The following is a 17,956-nucleotide window of genomic DNA, read 5'->3' as shown; positions in this document are numbered from 1 at the left end:
ATATGTCAATCCCAATCTCCCAATTTATCCCCCTCTTCCCCATTGGTAACCATAAGTTTGTTTTCTATATCTGTGACTCAATTTCTGTTTTGTAAATAGGGTCATTTGTACCATTTTTCTAGATTCCACATATAAGCGATATCGTATATTTGTCTTTCAGAGAAAGTCAACCAGTGATTCTGATTTGCCAGAGAAACAAAACCAAACTCAATGCCAGTTTACTTTTCAAAAGAGCATCTTTATTATTTCGCTTTGCTGAACACAACACTGAATGGAAACATCCAATACACAATTGTCAGTCTGGTGGCATTGGCACCATCTCTGCATAGAACAAGCTGCCGACAGTCAATTGTCACCAGAGTGCAAGCGAATGGGGAGGGGAAGGTCTGTGAAAAGGTGTCTTGGGACCTCTTGGAGCACACAGTCCCAGACACAGTGGGACATTGAAATTAAATTACAAAAATTAAATATTAATATTATATGTAAATAAGTTGCAATCTAAGTTAGGAACGAGTCCCGGAGTGTTGCTGTTTGGAAACAACCAGCGCACAGGAGAGGTAGCTGTGGAGGTGACAGGGGTATTTGCAAGGCTCAGACCCCTGCTGCCCAGTCGGGCCACTGAGGTCACTGGGTTCCTCAAAGCTTCCAGGCCACTCAGGCATTCAGCTCCAGGTCGGTGATGTATTCCTGGACCCAGTCCTCACTGGGGTTGGCACAGAGCTGCCGGCCTCTTTTGGTTTGGAAGCTTTGGAGAAGGACAAAAGGATTACACACTGAGGAATCCAGCAGGGGGATCCTGGGCTCCCTGTGGCCCCTCCACCCCTCTCCCCTGGGAGGCCCAGGGCCTGCCACTCCCTCGGGGACCCTCTGCCTACCTCAGTCCAGAGAGACGCTCTCCCTGACTCAGGGGGCCCCTCAGAGGATGCAGAGGATTCAGCCTCCTTCTTCCCCTCCCTCCCTCTGGGCTGGCCTAGCACCCCCTGACTCTGCAAGCCCGGCCAGGTCAGGTCACAGCTCAGAGACCTGGGTCCTGTATACTTGATAGGCCCCGGAGGGCTGGGCTTGCCAGGATGGCGCCCCAGGCCTCTCTGTGCCCTTGGGTGCTGACTCCCATCCAACATCCCATCTCCCCAGAGGTGGGCAGGAAGACTGGCACTTACATGACACCGGGCTTGGAGCACTGGCTGCTGGTCTCAAAATAGTCAGCTACGAATTTGCGAGGAAGCTGCCAGGCGGTGTAGGAGAAGCAGCAGGCCGTTAGGGTGTCAGCCTCAACTGTGGAGGAAGGGACAGAATGAGGCTGAGTCATAGTTCAGAAGGGGATGAGGAAGACTCGGAAGGAGAGAGACAGCCTGGCTTAGGGCACAGACTGGGCGACAGTTCACTGGAAGGCGCTGGGCGTTTTTGCCTAGAAATATCCCCGTCTCTGTCCTTGTTTCTGTCTGCATCCTTCTTTATTTTTGACTCTTCACTGTGGGCTCTCTCTTTCTCTGTGTGCTCCAGACATCCAAACAGACTGTTCTTATCACGTCGCCCTTCAGGAAATTGTTTCTGGTTCAAGAAGTCACACCCCAGCAAAAGAAATACCTTAGACAGCTCTCATAAGACATCCAAGGGACAAACTCTTGGGGGGACCTAGGGTGAGTTACTGGAAGACTGACACCACGGGGCAGTAACCAGATTTGGATTCTGCCTCTTGCCAACTCATTTGTTTAGGTCCCCATTTTGCCATCTGTAAAATGGGACTGTACCTCCCCAGTCCTGGCTCCAGATCTGAGGACCCCTTTATAAAGATAAAAATAAAAATCTTGAAGAGAAAGGCCATAATGTTTCATAACCCTTTAAGAAGATCTTTATTTTCTCTTGGGGGCTCTCAAGGCCAAGTAAAGTTTGGCGTGGGGACCCCTGCCACTACTGCACAGACTCACGTGGTGCCGAGAAGACCTGGCTGCAGAGGGCCATGGGGCAGAGGAGGACGGCGAGGGCAGCTGCGGGCACCTTCATGATGCTGAACAGGCGGAGTGTGGCCTTGAGTGTGGGACTGGGCGCCCGCTGCTGCCTGCGTCCTTCTTTAGTGAGAGGCCATCTCCCCAGCTCTTTATAGGCAGCCCTGATGGATGGGGAAATGGAATCTGGGAGTGAGGAAGGAAATTTTTAAGCATAGTGATGCTTTCACACTAAGTGTTTCATAACTCAGGGTCCGTGGCAACCGCAGGGGCTCAGGATATCCAAGAATAGCTGCTGTCAGCTACAAGTCTCAGCCCGCAACGCATGACTTGTTCTGGTTTCATGTGAAGAAATGGGTTTCCCCTGTGAGCCGCAGGAGAGGGGTGTGTGTCCAGCCAGGGCTATTCTCAGCTGGTCCCTTCCCCTAACAAATTCTCCAGCTCTGACCTTTCCACAGAGCTGAAACTGCTGTGTTTCCCCAGCTGCTCTAACCACAGGATAGGGCAGGTGCGATACTGCCTTGGAGGGTGGCACAAGCTTCCCTTGGTTGCAAGGGACTGAATCAAGGAATCCCTGCTAGAGGGCTAGGAAGCATGAGGTCATATTTCCGTCATTTGTCCATTCATCAGTCACTGAGTGACCAGGGGCACTGGGTTAAACACTAGTTGAAAATCATAAAGAGACATTAGATGTGGGTGTTAATATGTCAAGAGCCTAAAAATATTTATACCCACTAACCTAGAGATCACATTCCTAGGAAAGAGTTCTAAAGAAACCAGCCCAAATATGGAGTCATCTTCAGACAGGAAGGTGCTGACCCAGCAACATTTAGAACTCTAAATAAGGAAACCTAAATTTTCCTCTATCAGGGAATGATAAAGTCAGTTATGATATATCCACTGGAATGTTTTTGATTAAGCCCTTAAACTAAATGAAGTAGCATAAATATAATCATAACATCAGTTGTCAAAAAGTAAGATAAAAATTGTACCAGCTGTATAAGATGAAGAATTATACAAATATATATGTGTGTATATGTGTATATACACATATATGATAAATATTGTAACCATAAATATGTGTGTGTGTGTGTGTGTATACATACACACGGATATATGGTCTAGGCGTGGAAAAAATAAAAAGCATTGGAAATAAATGGCCAAAGCATCATTAGTACTTAACGTTGTGTGACAGATGAATGGGCAATTTTGTTTTCCTTTTTTTCTGGAATTTTCTCAATTTTTTTGGAGTAAGAATGTATTACCTTCCTGGTCAGCCCACAGATTTATGAACACATTCTGTCTTAAAACATTTCCAACACCACCAGTTGGAAGGTAGGTTGTTGGCAATTGTTTAATTTGAAAGAATTTTTGGATAAATATACTAAGGTTTCTTTCGAATGGCCTTTGCTAAAATGAAGTCTTGATTTCCATTTGTCTGAACTATTTTGAGGAACCTGTAAGATATTTACATAAGTAATGCCAAATTTGGAGCAGTGTTCCTTTCCTATTCTTTTCAATTCATAATTTCAGTGGTGTGAAAGAGTATACTTTCTTAGCCAGATGTATATATTTTCTTTTCCATCCTTTATTATTTATTATTACAGAATTAGTGGGCATAAATCACATTTTACATTGAGAAATAGATTTAGTTCTTTCTAATGAACTTTTAAAAAATGTTATTGAAGTATAGTTGATTTACAATATTGTGTTAATTTCTGCTGTACAGCAGTGATTCAGTTATATATACATATATATATATATATATATATATATATATATATATATATATTCTTTTGAATTATGGTTTATCCTTTCTAATGATCTTTATCCTCTAGGTGCCCCCAGTCTAGTAGGAGCAGGTAGAGTATAAACAGGTAACCACAGCACTTAACAGAAAGTGCTAAGATTCTTAGGAGAAAAATAAATGAAAGCTCAGAATGTGAGGAAGAGGGAGTCATGGTCTCCCTGAGGAGGATAGGGAAAGGCGTCACAGAAGGGATGGAATTTTGATTGGGTCTTGAAAGAGACACAGGATTTGAACATATATAGATGGTGTGGCAGTAGATGGCTTGGCCAGCTAACGCAGAGTCACAGGTGTGAAATTGCTGGGTCAGAGGGAGGAGTGAGTCCTTCAGAGTAGCTGCACAGTGGAGGGGCAAATATGGATGAAGAAGCTACATTAGGACCAAACCAAGAGGGCTTTGAATTCCCCCAAAAGGAGTTAGAGCAATGGAGGTGATAAGACATAAGCAAAGTGAGACCACACCTTAGGAATTCTGTCCTTCCTGTGTCCGTAGAGTTACTTCTCTTAAAACACATGGGCTGTGTTTCCATCCCATCCCTATGACTGCTAATGCTGGTCCGAGGGAGGTGCAGCAAAGGCAAGATTTGGGGCAATGGCAGGTTTCACTGGGGCTGTAGCATCCAGCTGTCTTCCTTTGTTACTGTCAATTCCAAAAAAAGGAGTCTATCATTTGCTTCACTGGAAACTCTAGGTCACAGACAATGCCTCCTCCTCACGTCCACCCCCTCTGCCCCAACCCTCAATCGATACCCCGAATTGAATTCCCTCATTTACTTCCTGGGGGAACCCCCTTCACACTCGTGATTTAGTTTCTGAGAGCAGGCGTCTCTGAGTTGAGGGTGAGAAGAAGGAAATGGAAACTGCTGAATCAATCACGTTTCTGATAACGGACTTTATTATTTACCTCTGGCATTACAGCACTTTCCACATTGTGTGATAGTTATCTATGCAATTGTCTCTTCAAAAATCTAGACCATGACCTGTTGATTTTATTTATTTTTAATTTATTTTTAGATTTTTATTGGAGTATAGTGGATTTACAATGTTGTGTTAGTTTCTGGTGTACAGCAAAGTGATTCAGTTATATATATTCTTTCATATTCTTTTCTGTTAAGGTTTATTCCAAGATATTGAATATAGTTCCCTGTGCTATAAGTAGGTCCTTGTTATTTTATATATAGTAGTTTGTATCTACTAATCCCAAACTCCTTAATTTATCCCTTCTACCACCCCGCCCCTGCCTTTCCCCTTTGGTAACCATAAGTTTGTTTTCTATGTCTGTGAGTCTGTTTCTGTTTTGTAAATAAGTTCATTGTATCATATTTTAGATTCCACATATAAGTGATATCATATGATATTTGTCTTTCTCTGACTTACTTCACTTAGTATGGTAATCTCTAGGTCCATCCATGTTGCTGCAAATGGCATTATTTCATTCTTTATGGCTGAGTAGTATTCCATTGTGCGTGCGTGTGTGTGTGTGTGTGTGTATACCACATCTTCTTTATTCATTCATCTGTCAATAGACATTTAGGTTGCTTCCATGTCTTAGCTATTGAAAATAGTGCTGCTGTGAACATTGGGGTGCTTATTTCTTTTCGAATTAGAGCTTTCATCTTTTCTGGATACATGCACAGGAGTGGGATTTCTGGATCATATGGTAACTCTATTTTTTGTTATTTAAGGAACCTCCATACTGTTTTCCATAGTGGCTGTACAAATGTATATTCCCACCAACAGTGTAAGAGGGTTCCCTTTTCTCTACACCCTCTCCAGCATTTATTATTTGTAGACATTTTAATGATGGCTATTCTGACCGGTGTGAGGTGATACCTCATTGTAGTTTTGATTTGCATTTCTCTAATAATTAGTGATGTTGAGCATCTTTTCATGTGCCTATTGCATGTCCTGTTGATTTTAAACCAAATTCATACCATGTCTTGGTGGACTTAAACCAAATTCTAGCACATGTTGATTATAACATGGTTAATTTTCTGACATAGTCTCTATTTCTTATAATTTTGTTCTTTTTGATAAATATAAAATTCTATCTTAGTGATTATATATTTGTAAGATTTTTCGTATCAATCCTAAAACCAGGAAATAGCTCTTTGTCATATATGTTTTTATTTGAATCAGGAAAATAACATACTTGTATCCAAAGTATGTGCTCCATATGCACGTATTGAATGAATAATGTAAGGAAGCCTTAGGATGGTTGAGTTGGAAGGGTCTCAGACATTTCCTAGGAGGTAAATTAATGTTCCCAGGTGAAATGACTTGCCCAGGATCAGAGAGATGGAATTAGTCAGTTTTACATTTCAGTGTCTGCATTATTTAACAATGTATCTCCAACAATAACCGCAATGCATTAATAAGTATTTGGTGAATGAATGGTTCATTAATTTGACTAACAGTATGTATTATGCCCAACGTCTCACTAGGGAGTTGAAATACTAATATTATATAAAGGATCAGAAAGGCCATGGTGTCAAGGTCTTGATCTTTGGGGACCACCAAGATCTCTTAAGTGGTGATCACAGAAACTAGCCAACGGTCAACATGGTGGATCCTTCAGCATGGAGGGGCTTGATTTGTGTCCTAGCTTTCTGGTTCATTCCAGCCTCTTTGAGGCCCCACCTCAGTCCAGCAGAACGTCCCAGCCATGAGAACAGGGAATTCTGGCTGAATAATTCAGGTTCTGCAGCACCTCTGCCTTGTCCGGCTCTGCTCACCTCCTCATTGTTTCCTGTGCCCTGGCCCTGATGGATTGGTTTCCTTCCAGTTTCCGGTCCCATAGCTCTACATCCCCAGGTGTCAATCTCAGATCTCTCCCTTTGGCGGCAGTGGTTCCATGGATGGGCTCATTGATAATGACACCCTTTTTTGGCCCAGCCTTGGCCTCCTTTTTTTCAGCTGTGGTCCACAGAGTCAGGCTGCAGCAGGCTTGGCCCTGCCTTTCACATGGGCAGAGAAAATATCCTGGGGGCCCCTTTCTAGCATCCTAGAGAGACAGTGTCTCACTGACGTAGCCCCTTCTTTCTGCAGCCAGGCCCTTTCCTATCTTGAGTTCTTCTTGTCATTCTCCTCTGGCCATTTTGTGTGTGGGTGTGGGTGTGGGTGTGTGCACGCACGCACAGACCAGGGCATACATCTTGGTACTGGATTAGATCCTTCCACCTGTCCCCTGCTCCTCCTTCTGTAACTCAGTAAAAAGCATTCCCTCTTACCAAGCTTCCAAGCCAGAAATCTGGGAGTCACCCTTGACTCCTCCCTCCCCCTCATCTCCTCCATCTATTCAACTACTGACTCTGTTGTATACTTGAAATTAAGTGTATCTACTTCTCATCTTTCCCATTGCCACTGTCTTAGGTGGGTCCTTGTCACTTCTTGTCATGACAACTCTAAGAGTCTCCTGTCAATTGTTTTTTCCTCCAGTTGCCTCTCTTCAACTTGTCCAACACAAGGCATTTGAAGTGATTTTGTTCAAATCGGTCTCTGTCTCTCTCTGTTGAAAACCCTTCAGTCTACCTTGTTTCCAGCATGAAATGGAAGCTTCCCCTCTGTGACCTGACCTCTGTCTCCTCCTTTGGCTTTGTTTCTTGCCACCTTCAGACTTCCTGGAAACAAAGACTCAGCTCTCTAAACTACATGTGATTCCTTAAAAATGCAGGTCTCTGCTCTGCTTTTTATGAACAAGGTGTCACTTGGCAAAGCACAATTTCCCCTTCTTGTAGATCACAGGACAGAGTGAAATTCCATAAGCATGGGTATATCCCGTGAAAGCTGCAGAGATTAGTATTTAGAACAAATAAAGGAAACCACTGTTTAATTCCCTTAATTTTCTAAGGAAAAGAGAGAAATCCATGGATTGCACTATTCAAAGACATGCAAAATGCAAAACCGAAAGATATTTTACATCATAATAACACAACTTTGGCTGTTAAACTTTTAATATAAATTTATAAGAAACACATTTCCCTTTTCTGATTTATTTACGCTCTGGAGCCATACCTTCTTGGTGTCATTTCCAAATCTATCATGTACGAGCTCTGTGTTACTTACCCTTGTAGGTTACTTACCTCTCTGTGCTTCAGTGTCCTCATGTGTGAAAGGGGATAATAACAGTACCTACCTCAGAGCACTGCTGTGAGGATGAAATGCATTAATATCTATAAAGGCTTAGAACATGACTGGCTCATAGTAAGTGTTATGTGTTAGTTACTATTATCATTATAACTGAAATATTTCAAGTAATCTATTTTATATATTTTAAAAAGCGCAGGTCTCTTGTTCTTCGCCTGAATGACCCCACCCTCACACTCTTCCTGGTTAATCATCCTTCAAGTCTCAGCTCAATTTAGAATAGAGGAAAGTTAGAACAACCTGAATGGGCTAAGTAACAGAATGGTTAAATATAAATTTTGGTATAAAAGCTTGGAATATCCCCACACTGAAACATCATGCATGCTAATTTTGTTTTTCATAAAGATTTTCTTTTTTATTAAATTTATTTATTTTGGGCTGCGTTGGGTCTTCGTTGCTGTGCACAGGCTTTCTCTAGTTGCGGCAAGCGGGGGTTACTCTTTGTTCCGGTGCACGGGCTTCCCATTGTCATGGCTTCTCTTGTTGCAGAGCACGGGCTCTAGGTGTGTGGGCTTCAGTAGTTGTGGCTCGCAGGCTCTAGAGCGTGGGCTCAGTAGCTGTGGCTCGCAGGCTCTAGAGCGCGGGCTCAGTAGTTGTGGTGCACGGGCTTAGTTGCTCCTCAGCATGTGGGATCTTCCTGGACCAGGGCACAAACCCGTGTCCCCTGCACTGGCAGGCGGATTCTTAACTACTGCGCCACCAGGGAAGCCCTGCCCTTCACCTTTGACAGCTAAAGAGCAGGCTGTGGCCGGTGACGAAGGCACATTTCCACTTTAAGAAGAGTGGGACCAACACTGATGTATGGCTTCAACCAGCTCACTGTCCTATGGACTCCATCCTGAAACCTGCACTTCGAATAATTGTGTACTTATTTCTTCAATCTACAATCCAGTTGCTGCTCCCATTCTCCCCAAGGGATTTGGCTACCATATTGGCAAGACTAAAGGATTTACCTCTTCTTAGTTTATTGTCTTGGCAGAACGAACATATATTCCAGCTCACCTTGGCTTTGCAGTTGCAACATTCACGCACAAGGAGTCTTCTAGTTCCGGGCACTCCACTTCCTAGTGGCTAAGTCTCTTGGTCCCGGCACCCAATGGTCTCCCCTACACTTGCATCTCAGCGCTCTCCTTCCACAAAGCACAGAATGTCGGGATTGCCCACCTCTGCTTCCTGCTCCTCAGCAGGTCTGTAATCTCTTCTGAGAGTCTGGTACCTTCAGAGACTTCCCACGTGTGATCTCAAAGGGTCACACCTGTCAAAGAAGTTTAGTCATCTCTGGACCAGGAGTTGGAAGAAATTGGGTCTTGACCCATATCTTATGTAACCTTAATCAAGGTTTTTAACTTTTCTAGGTCTTGCTTCCTAATCTGAGCCATGGCAAAACAGATTGGGATCAGATAAAACCATAGACATGGATATGATATGCTGAGGGAAATCAAAAGTACTAGGACCTTTGGAAGGTCTTGTTACTGCTGTGGCCAGTGGTCCTGCTTTCAGGACTACTGGGGAGGCTGGGAGGACAAAATGACAAAACAGATGTGAAAATTCCCAGGATGGAGTGTCGAGCACAGTGGCCGTCAAGGGCGTGGGAGGCAAAACCTCTTATCAGCACGAGTGAGGGGAAGTGGAGGGCTTCCCAGCTCAGGAGTGAGGGGGTGGCCCACAGTATGCCCGTGGTGCTCTCTGGAACCATGGTTAACTCTCGCTGTCACTTCTCACATCCCTGAGCTGGAAAGAGCTGAGTCCTAGAATAGTATCCTTTACCATGAAACCACTGGGCATGTGGGTTGAGGAAGAAGAAGGAGGAGGAGAGATTCCCATCAAGGCTGGGGAATTATATTCTGGATAGAGTCTCAGATGCCTAGTTCATTCATACTTCATTTGGCTAAATGGACTTCACATCCTGAGTCCATGTTACCTATCACACCCCCTCCCATTAAAACTGGTAGATTGGGCTGCCTCTGGACACTTATTAATACCTACTGTGTAGGGCTTCCCTGGTGGCACAGTGGTTAAGAATCCACCTGCCAATGCAGGGGACACGGGTTCAAGCCCTGGTCCAGGAAGATCCCACATGCTGTGGAGCAACTAAGTCCATCCGCCACAACTACTGAGCCCAAGTGCCACAACTACTGAAGCCCGCACGCCTAGAGCCCATGCTCTGCAACAAGAGAAGCCACCCAATGAGAAGCCTGAGCACTGCAACGAAGTGTAGCCCCCGCTCGCCGCAACTAGAGAAAAGCTCACGCGCAGCAACAAAGACCCAAGGTAGCCAAAAATAAAAATAAATAAATAAATTTTAAAAAATACCTACTGTGTACACAGAGATAAGCATAACCCAGTTTCTGCATTAAGGAACTCCCTTTCTAGGAGGGGAGACAGCCAAGTAGACAGATATTTTATAGGTGATGTGATGGAGGTAGCACAAAGGGAGGTACAGAATTCAGTTGGGAGAGAGGTCAGGGAAGGTTCTCTAGAGGAGATGAGCACTTTTTTGGTTGTGTATTTGAGAGGCATTTGTTATCATTCTCTATCGACTATTACTTAGAAATGGCCTCAATGTATAAATCTTGGAGGCCATTGATTTAGCTAAACATTTTGACACAAGCCTTTGTACTCTCTGTGAAAGTTCACTGGTGTGAACACAGCATTATTGTTAAGACCTTCATGAATAAAAAAATTTTGCCTGCATGAGCCAAAGATCAAATCAAGGCTAGGAGGCAAAAAACAACAAACACACTGTGTGGGTTATCACCCATTCTTATCTGTCATCATTCTTCTTATGTATTTTCATAAGAGCTATGTACTTCCATGGCTTGAAGATCAGCGCTCCCCACTCACGTAGACGGAGGTCTCCACGTCAAGGGCTCTTCCTTAGTGCACAGTGGATTTAGCCTTGACTTGGAACTATTCATTTACAGCCAAGAGATGGTTTTCTCCATCCTTTGGGCTCTCAGACATTTTGTTTCTACCTCTGACATGACACATACCTTATTCCATCTCACGAGATAGTGATTTCTGTCACTGTCAACACCATCACTAGACTAAGGACTCTGAGGGCAGCGATGGGTCGTCATTCAGCTCTGTCTGTCCTGACAAAGAACAGGTGACTACTCAATTGGGTTGAATGGAAATGCCAGGATAACAAAGTCTGTGTAGATTCCGGGAACCACAAGACACATCCTTCTTCCCTTGAAGCAAGGTTCTTGACACATGAAGATGAAACTCCATCAACCAGGAGAGACCACGAGAGATACTTGCATAGGTGATATCAGAGATTGTAGAGCGTTAGAGTTGGGGATGGGGGTCTTGGTGAAGATCAGAACACTTGAAGCAAGACTCACAGGAAGAAAGGAGTGAGGACAGAAAGGATAAAGAAAAGAAGTACAGTCTGTGTGCATGTGTAGGTGGTGGGAGCAGGGAGAGGGGAGAGTGATGAAGTAGGAAGACATTGTACTTTATTTAGTGACACTGAAATGCTCCGAGATACTGCTGTGACTTCTTCTATCCCACATCTCTACAGCACCCAGGAGGCCTGGCTCCCTCTTTTCACTCTTCATTCTTCCTTTTCAAAGCAGAGGCAGGTAGCAATGTGGGACTGTGGGTGAGCAGGTGGGTCAGAGTGGTTGAGCTGCAGGTGGATAGAGGTCTTGATCCCATCATCCTAATGGCTCTCGCTTGCCCTGATTCATGCACTGCTGTATTCCTGGCCTTTGGAAGCTTCATGTAGTCACCTTCAGGCCCACAGCAGCTGCCGAACCAGGCAGGGCTTTACAAGAACACAGGGAATTCCCTGTGGATGTCTGGGAAACACCCACAGGCTTAGATTATATACTTTATCTGTAACATAGATGAATTCATTGCCAGCTTTATCCAATTCCATTTTTATACTGTAGGAACATTCTTTATCTGGGTCTTCTAAACTTGATTCTTCCTGATTTCTTTCTCCTTTTCTGTTATTGGCCCAAGGGAGCACACTGAAATCTTGATTTCTTTTGCATTCCCTTGATTTCTTTTGCATTCTTTGGGACAGACGGACCACACCCCTTTCCTGTATTCAGCCCTGATAAGATGGGTCTTTGTGTGTGGTGTGGCCCCTAGGTGGCCAGCAGTTTCTCTCTCTGTGGTCACGTTCTATATTTGTTCTGGAGATGACAGGGTAGAAAGAAAATGGATTTTAGAGTCAGATGAACCTCAGTCCAAATCTTGGCACTGCCACTTAACAGCTGTGTGGCCTTGAGATTATCACTGAACTCTGTCCTGCCCTCTGATCCTCATTGCCTCAGGGGAATAATCACACCCTGCTCAGGGTTATGGTAGGGTTAGATGTGCGTGTATGACGCAGCTTGCCTAGTGCCTGACACATAGTAAATGTTCGCTATGTAGAAGCTACACTTCTGCTGGGGCCTTCTGCACATTCAAAGCTGGACACTTTTTTTATGCCCAAGGAAATATACAGGGCGCTAAAGTCACTCTGCCTAGCAGAAGGAGGCCTGCAGTGGGACATGGAATCCTGGCTTCCTCCCCTTCTTGGGGCCAGGCCTGTGGCCACCCTGGAAAGACTGACATGAAGTCTCCAGCTTCTGGAGGTGGTAACCACTAAGAGCATGATGGTTCTCATCTACAAGCCCCTTCTAGCAGGTGTGAAGGTTCCGTCTTTCTTGTTGGGTTTGCAATTCTCCCCCAAGCCTCAGTCACTGCCTTATGGTATACCACTTCCCTCTAGGGTTCAGCCCACTTCTTCTCTCCTCCACCTCCCTCCACTTTCCTCTGTGATGACACTGCTGGGGAAAAGAAAGCTGTGCAGAGCCCCTCACAGTCAGCTAGCTTCAGTTTCCTTATTGGCACCATGACATCATCTGTACCCTGGAAATTCCACTCGCCCTCCTGTGCCCTCCTCTCTGTCCCAGGCCTCAGAGTTCCTATAAAGAAGGGCTCCCAACTCAGTATCAACACAGAGCACAGAAGGGTTCTGAAGCTTCTAGGTTCTGCAGTCCAAGCTCCAGGCAAGTCTCTCCTCCACCAAGACCATGAAGCTCTGCATGACTGTCCTCTCCTTCCTCGTGCTTGCAGCTGCTTTCTGCTCTCTGGCACTCTCAGCACCAAGTAAGTCCATTCTTCCAGCTGCCACTGAGTCAGGATGTAGGCAGCGCTGACTTTTTAGTTGGGGCTGGTCCAACACTAACATCTGGGGATGAGACAAAAGGGAGCAGGGAAGATTTCTAAGTAGCCTGCAGGTAAATGTAGAGTCTGGTAGACACTCAGTAATATTCAAGTTCCTGTTTTCTTAAGAAATAGCAACCCATAGACTGGGTTAAGCAAGTCCCTGTCTCTCTCTGTGCCTTGGTTTCCCCATCTGTAAAATGAAGGGAGTTAGACCTGTGCTCTAAGACCCAATACAGCCTGAACCTTCTAGAATCCTTTCATGGTCTTCCCCTAGGATTCTCTATTCAGAATAAGACTCCTACTCAGAGTGGGTGGGATTAGATACAAGGGACCATGTTTGGGGATCTGGCAGATCCACAGGGATGCTCTTTGAATATCTATAACTAGAAGCCAAAATGAATAGCTCTGGGTAGAGCTTCTGTCTCACCTCGGCCTTTCTTCCCAGTGGGCTCAGACCCTCCCACCGCCTGCTGCTTCTCTTACACCCTGCGGAAGCTTCCTCGCAACTTTGTGATCGATTATTACGAGACCAGCAGTCTCTGCTCCCAGCCAGCTGTGGTGTGAGTATCAACCCGGGGGCCTTTCTGGGAGGCGAGGGTGAGGGCAGGATTAGAAAAGGGGGCCTGTTTGGGGTGAGGGTAGATGAAGCAGTAGGGAGGCAGGTGTCAGGGCTGAAGGCCTCCCTGAAAGAAGTGAGGAACAGGTCATGAAGTCACCTGTTGAGATCTGGAGAGGGCTGGGTGGGAGCTAAAGGAGGGGGAGGTGCTTTCTGGGAAGGAAGTTAGCTAGAGGCCAGGAAAACAGGGAAAGTCAAAAAGATGATAGAAGATGTGGGCTGAATTCTTAAACCATACTTAGAAAACACGTGCAAAAGTCATTGCTAGGGGCAGCAGGGAATGAATGGGGAGATATGTCCACATTGATTGCAAAACGCATTGGTTCCTAATCTAGGCAAGTCAGGAGGCCACAGCTAAACCCAAGGAGGAAGTTACAAGGAATCAGGTCCCAGCAGCACCCCAGGAAGGGTCTTCTCACCCACTAGGCTGTCCAACATGAGCCACGGTTAAGGACAGGGAGATACCCACCACACGCAAGGTCCCATGGGATTCTAACCTGGCCACTCTTTGTTCCACAGATTCCAGACCAAAAAGGGCAGGCAGGTGTGCGCCAACCCCAGTGATCCCTGGGTCCAGGAGTACATGGATGACCTTGAACTGAACTGAGCTGCTCTGAGGCCGGGGCAGGTGTTCTGCAGGAAAGATCACCTGAGCCTGACGCTTCTCAGCAAGACGCACCCTCTCCACACTCACGACTGCTCTCAGTCGTCCCTGTTCCTTCTCTTAATTTAATCTTTATTACGTACTATGTTATTATTGTATTTGGTGTCGTTTCCCACTATTTATGTTTGTTTTGCCAAAGGACACGTGTCCCCCATGGGGATGGTCCACCATCACTGTTTCTCTGCTATTGCGGATACATGGATAATGCAATTGAGTCCAAGTGTTAATAAATTTTTTAAAAAATGTAGACAGCTTCTTTGTGTTTTTTTTTTAATTTTTAAAAAATTATTTATTTTTTTATTTTTTATTTTTGGCTGTGTTGGGTCTTCGTTTCTGTGCGAGGGCTTCCTCTAGTTGTGGCAGGTGGGGGCCACTCTTCATCGCGGTGCGTGGGCCTCTCACTGTTGCGGCCTCTCTTGTTGCGGAGCACAGGCTCCAGACGCGCAGGCTCAGCAGTTGTGGCTCACGGGCCCAGTTGCTCCGCGGCATGTGGGATCTTCCCAGACCAGGGCTCGAACCCGTGTCCCCTGCATTGGCAGGCAGATTCTCAACCACTGCGCCACCAGGGAAGCCCTTCTTTGTGTTTTAATTTGATTTGCGGTAAAGGGAATTGCCTGCTATTATGAATAGTTTCCAAACACAATAAGAATGAGCAATTACTGAGTCCTTAATATGGGCTAAAATGTCTAGAGATACAAACTTCACTTAATACTTTTAGCAAGGATTTTAACACCCTTATGAAGCAGGGACTGTTATCCTCAATTTTATGGATGTAGAAACAGAGGCACAGAGGTGATGTGACTTGCTAAGGCGTGTAGGTCTGCTTGGGGTGCACCGTGAAAGGCTGATCCAAAAAGATACCTGTGCTGCTGAGGGCTATCATTTCAACATCTTGTAGGGAAGCTGTAAATAGGAACAGCAGCACAACAGAGAGGGAAGATGAAGTAGCTCAGAATCAGAAAAGTGGGCCTCCATCACTCACTATCATTAAGAAAGTCATCTTGTCTCATTGGAACTCAATTTTCACCCCTGTAAAGTGGGAGTGATATTATTCACTTTGAAGGGGTGTTATGATGTGATGTGTAAAGCTCTCATCATGGGGCCTGATGCCTGGACGTTTCTCTCTTTCCCTCTCTGAGCCTCAGCTTTTTCACTTAAAATGGGCTATAATGTCTATCCTCCCAGGGTCATCAGGCAGATTAGATTAGTGGATTGGCCCTCTAGAGCCAGAGCAAATGCAAAGTGTGGTCATGAGGACAAAAGAACAGATGTCAGGTTTGGTTCTAGAGTGTGATGGGAGTAACCCAAGGCCACTTAACAACCCTTCAGTCATGACTTCCTATGACATGGGTCAGGCAGAACATGGCTCTCAAGTAGAATTACATGCACAATTAAATCTTGATTCACAAGCTGGGAGGAACCTCTCAGACCATTTGGTCCAGCCCTATCATAATACAGAAACTGAGGAATAAGAACTGAGAAGTGACTTTCTAAAGGCCACCCAGAGAGCATCAAGGCCAGTGTCAAGCCCCAGGTTAGTCCCCTTTTCTGTGCTCCTTGTGACATGCCTCCGTGGTCCCCAAAAGGAGAGCTCATCATGTAAGTAGGGTAAAGAGGGAGCTACCTCAAAATTGTTTGAGTGTTATTTTTTTTTTATTGAACTATAGTTGATCTATAACGTGTTGTTTCAGGTGCACAGAAAAGTGATTCAGTTATACATTCATATATATATATATATATTCTTCAGATTCTTTTCCATTATAAGTTATTACAAGATATTGAATATAGTTCCCTGTGCTCTACAGTAAATCCTTGTTGTTTAGCTATTTTATATATAGTAGTGTGTATCCGTTAATTCCATACTCCTAATTTATCCCTCCCCTCTCTCCCTTTCCCATTTGGTAACCATAAGTTTGTTTTCTGTGTCTGTGAGTCTGTTTCTGTTTTGTAAATAAATTCTTTCTTTTTTTTTTTTAGATTCCACATATAAGTGATAACGTACAGCATTTGTCTTTCTTTGTCTGACTTCACTTAGTATGATAGTCTTCAGGTCCATCCATGTGCTGCAAATGGCAATATTTCATTCTTTTTTATGGCTGAGTAGTATTCCATTGTATATATGTACCACATCTTCTTTATCCACTCATCTGTCGATGGACATTTAGGTTGCTTCCATGTCCTGGCTACTGTATTGTAAATAGTGCTGCAATGAACATTGGGGTACATGTATCTTTTCAAATTATGGTTTTCTCAGGGTATATGCCCAGGAGTGGGATTGCTGGATCATATGGTAGCTCTATTTTTAGTTTTTTAAGGAACCTCCGTACTGTTCTCCATAGTGGCTTTACCAGTTTCTATTCCTACCAACAGTGTAGGAGGATTCCCTTTTCTCCACACCCTCTCCAGCATTTATTATTTGTAGACTTTTTGGTGATGTCCATTCTGACCAGTGTGAGGTGATACCTCATTGTGGTTATGATTTACATGTCTTGTTTGAATGTTAGTCTGATGCAAAAGCAGAACTGAGACTATGTACCTCTCTGGGGCCAGCAGACACAATTTCCTTCCTTGCCCTGCCCTCAGCCACTCCCATCATCCCAGAGCTCCTGTAGAAACCTCCTTCAGATTCTGCAGGGACTGAGAGAAGGAGGTTGGGGAGGGGCAGAACTGATCCCAAAATGTGTGAGAAGAGGCTAGCAGCAAAGAACCTGACTGGTGTTGGCTTCTACTTCTCATCTGCCTAGATCTGAGCTGTCCAATACGTAGCCACTAGCCACAGGTAGCTATTTAAATTTCAATTAAATTTAATTTCAGTTAAATAAAATTTGAAATTCAATTCCTCAGTTGCACTAGTCACATTTCAGGTGCTCACTGGCTACATGTGGTTCGTGGCTGCCATGTTGCATGGTGCAGATGTAGGACATTTCTATCATCATAGGAAGTTCCATTGGACCGATATCCTCAGGGCCTAAAGGGAGGGAAAGGCGCGGTAATTGGGGTGGCCGGAAAGGTTAGGGTATGGTCTTCGGTGAAAGATACACAACACCATTCTGAGGGAAGGGGTTGGGAGAGAGAATTCATGATCTCCAGGCCTGAGACAAGGTATAGATCACTGTGGTAGGCTGAATAATGGCCCCCAAGATGTTCACATCCTAATCCCCAGAATCTGTGAATATTCCTTTATAAGGTAAAAAAGTCTTTGCAGATGTGATCAAGTTAAGAATCTTGAGATGAAGAGATTATCCTGGATTATTTGTCTGGATCCTAAATCTGATCATAAGTGTCCTTATAAGAGGGGACAGAAGGAGATGTGACCACAGAAGAGAAGGCAATGTGATAACAAAAGCAAGATGCCATGCTGCTGGCTTTGAAGATGGAGGAAGAGGCCACAAGCCAAGAAATGCAAGAATGCAGCTCTAGAAGCTGGAAAAGGCAAGAAAATGGTTTCTCTCCTGAAACTTCCAGAAGGAGCACAGCCACCTTGATTTCAGCTCAGTGAATCAGATTGTGGACTTCTGACCTCTAGAACTTTAAAAGCATAACTGTGTGTTTTTTTAGGACACCAAGTTTGTGTAATTTGTTACAGCAGCAATAGGAAACTAATACAA

At 44.6% G+C, this 17,956-nt stretch overlaps 2 protein-coding genes across 2 annotated transcripts; one reads left to right on the top strand and one right to left on the bottom strand.

Annotated features, from left to right (window-relative positions):
- Positions 1 to 250: 250 nt before the first annotated feature.
- LOC118886889 (C-C motif chemokine 3) lies at positions 251 to 2,070 on the bottom strand. The gene is made up of 3 exons (XM_036837238.1): positions 1,929 to 2,070; positions 1,161 to 1,275; positions 251 to 745 (listed from the first exon to the last, which is right to left on the bottom strand). Exons 1-3 carry the CDS (start codon positions 2,002 to 2,004, stop codon positions 655 to 657), a joined length of 282 nt encoding a protein of 93 aa, XP_036693133.1. The 5' UTR covers positions 2,005 to 2,070; the 3' UTR covers positions 251 to 654.
- Positions 2,071 to 12,826: 10,756 nt separating this feature from the next.
- LOC118886851 (C-C motif chemokine 4) lies at positions 12,827 to 14,592 on the top strand. Its single transcript, XM_036837163.1, has 3 exons — positions 12,827 to 13,008; positions 13,514 to 13,628; positions 14,204 to 14,592. Exons 1-3 carry the CDS (start codon positions 12,933 to 12,935, stop codon positions 14,289 to 14,291), a joined length of 279 nt encoding a protein of 92 aa, XP_036693058.1. The 5' UTR covers positions 12,827 to 12,932; the 3' UTR covers positions 14,292 to 14,592.
- The last annotated feature ends 3,364 nt before the right edge of the window (positions 14,593 to 17,956 follow it).

The sequence above is a fragment of the Balaenoptera musculus genome, chromosome 20, assembly GCF_009873245.2.
Source record: "Balaenoptera musculus isolate JJ_BM4_2016_0621 chromosome 20, mBalMus1.pri.v3, whole genome shotgun sequence".
Classification (NCBI taxonomy): domain Eukaryota; kingdom Metazoa; phylum Chordata; class Mammalia; order Artiodactyla; family Balaenopteridae; genus Balaenoptera; species Balaenoptera musculus.
This window is presented reverse-complemented; position numbering and strand designations above follow the sequence as displayed.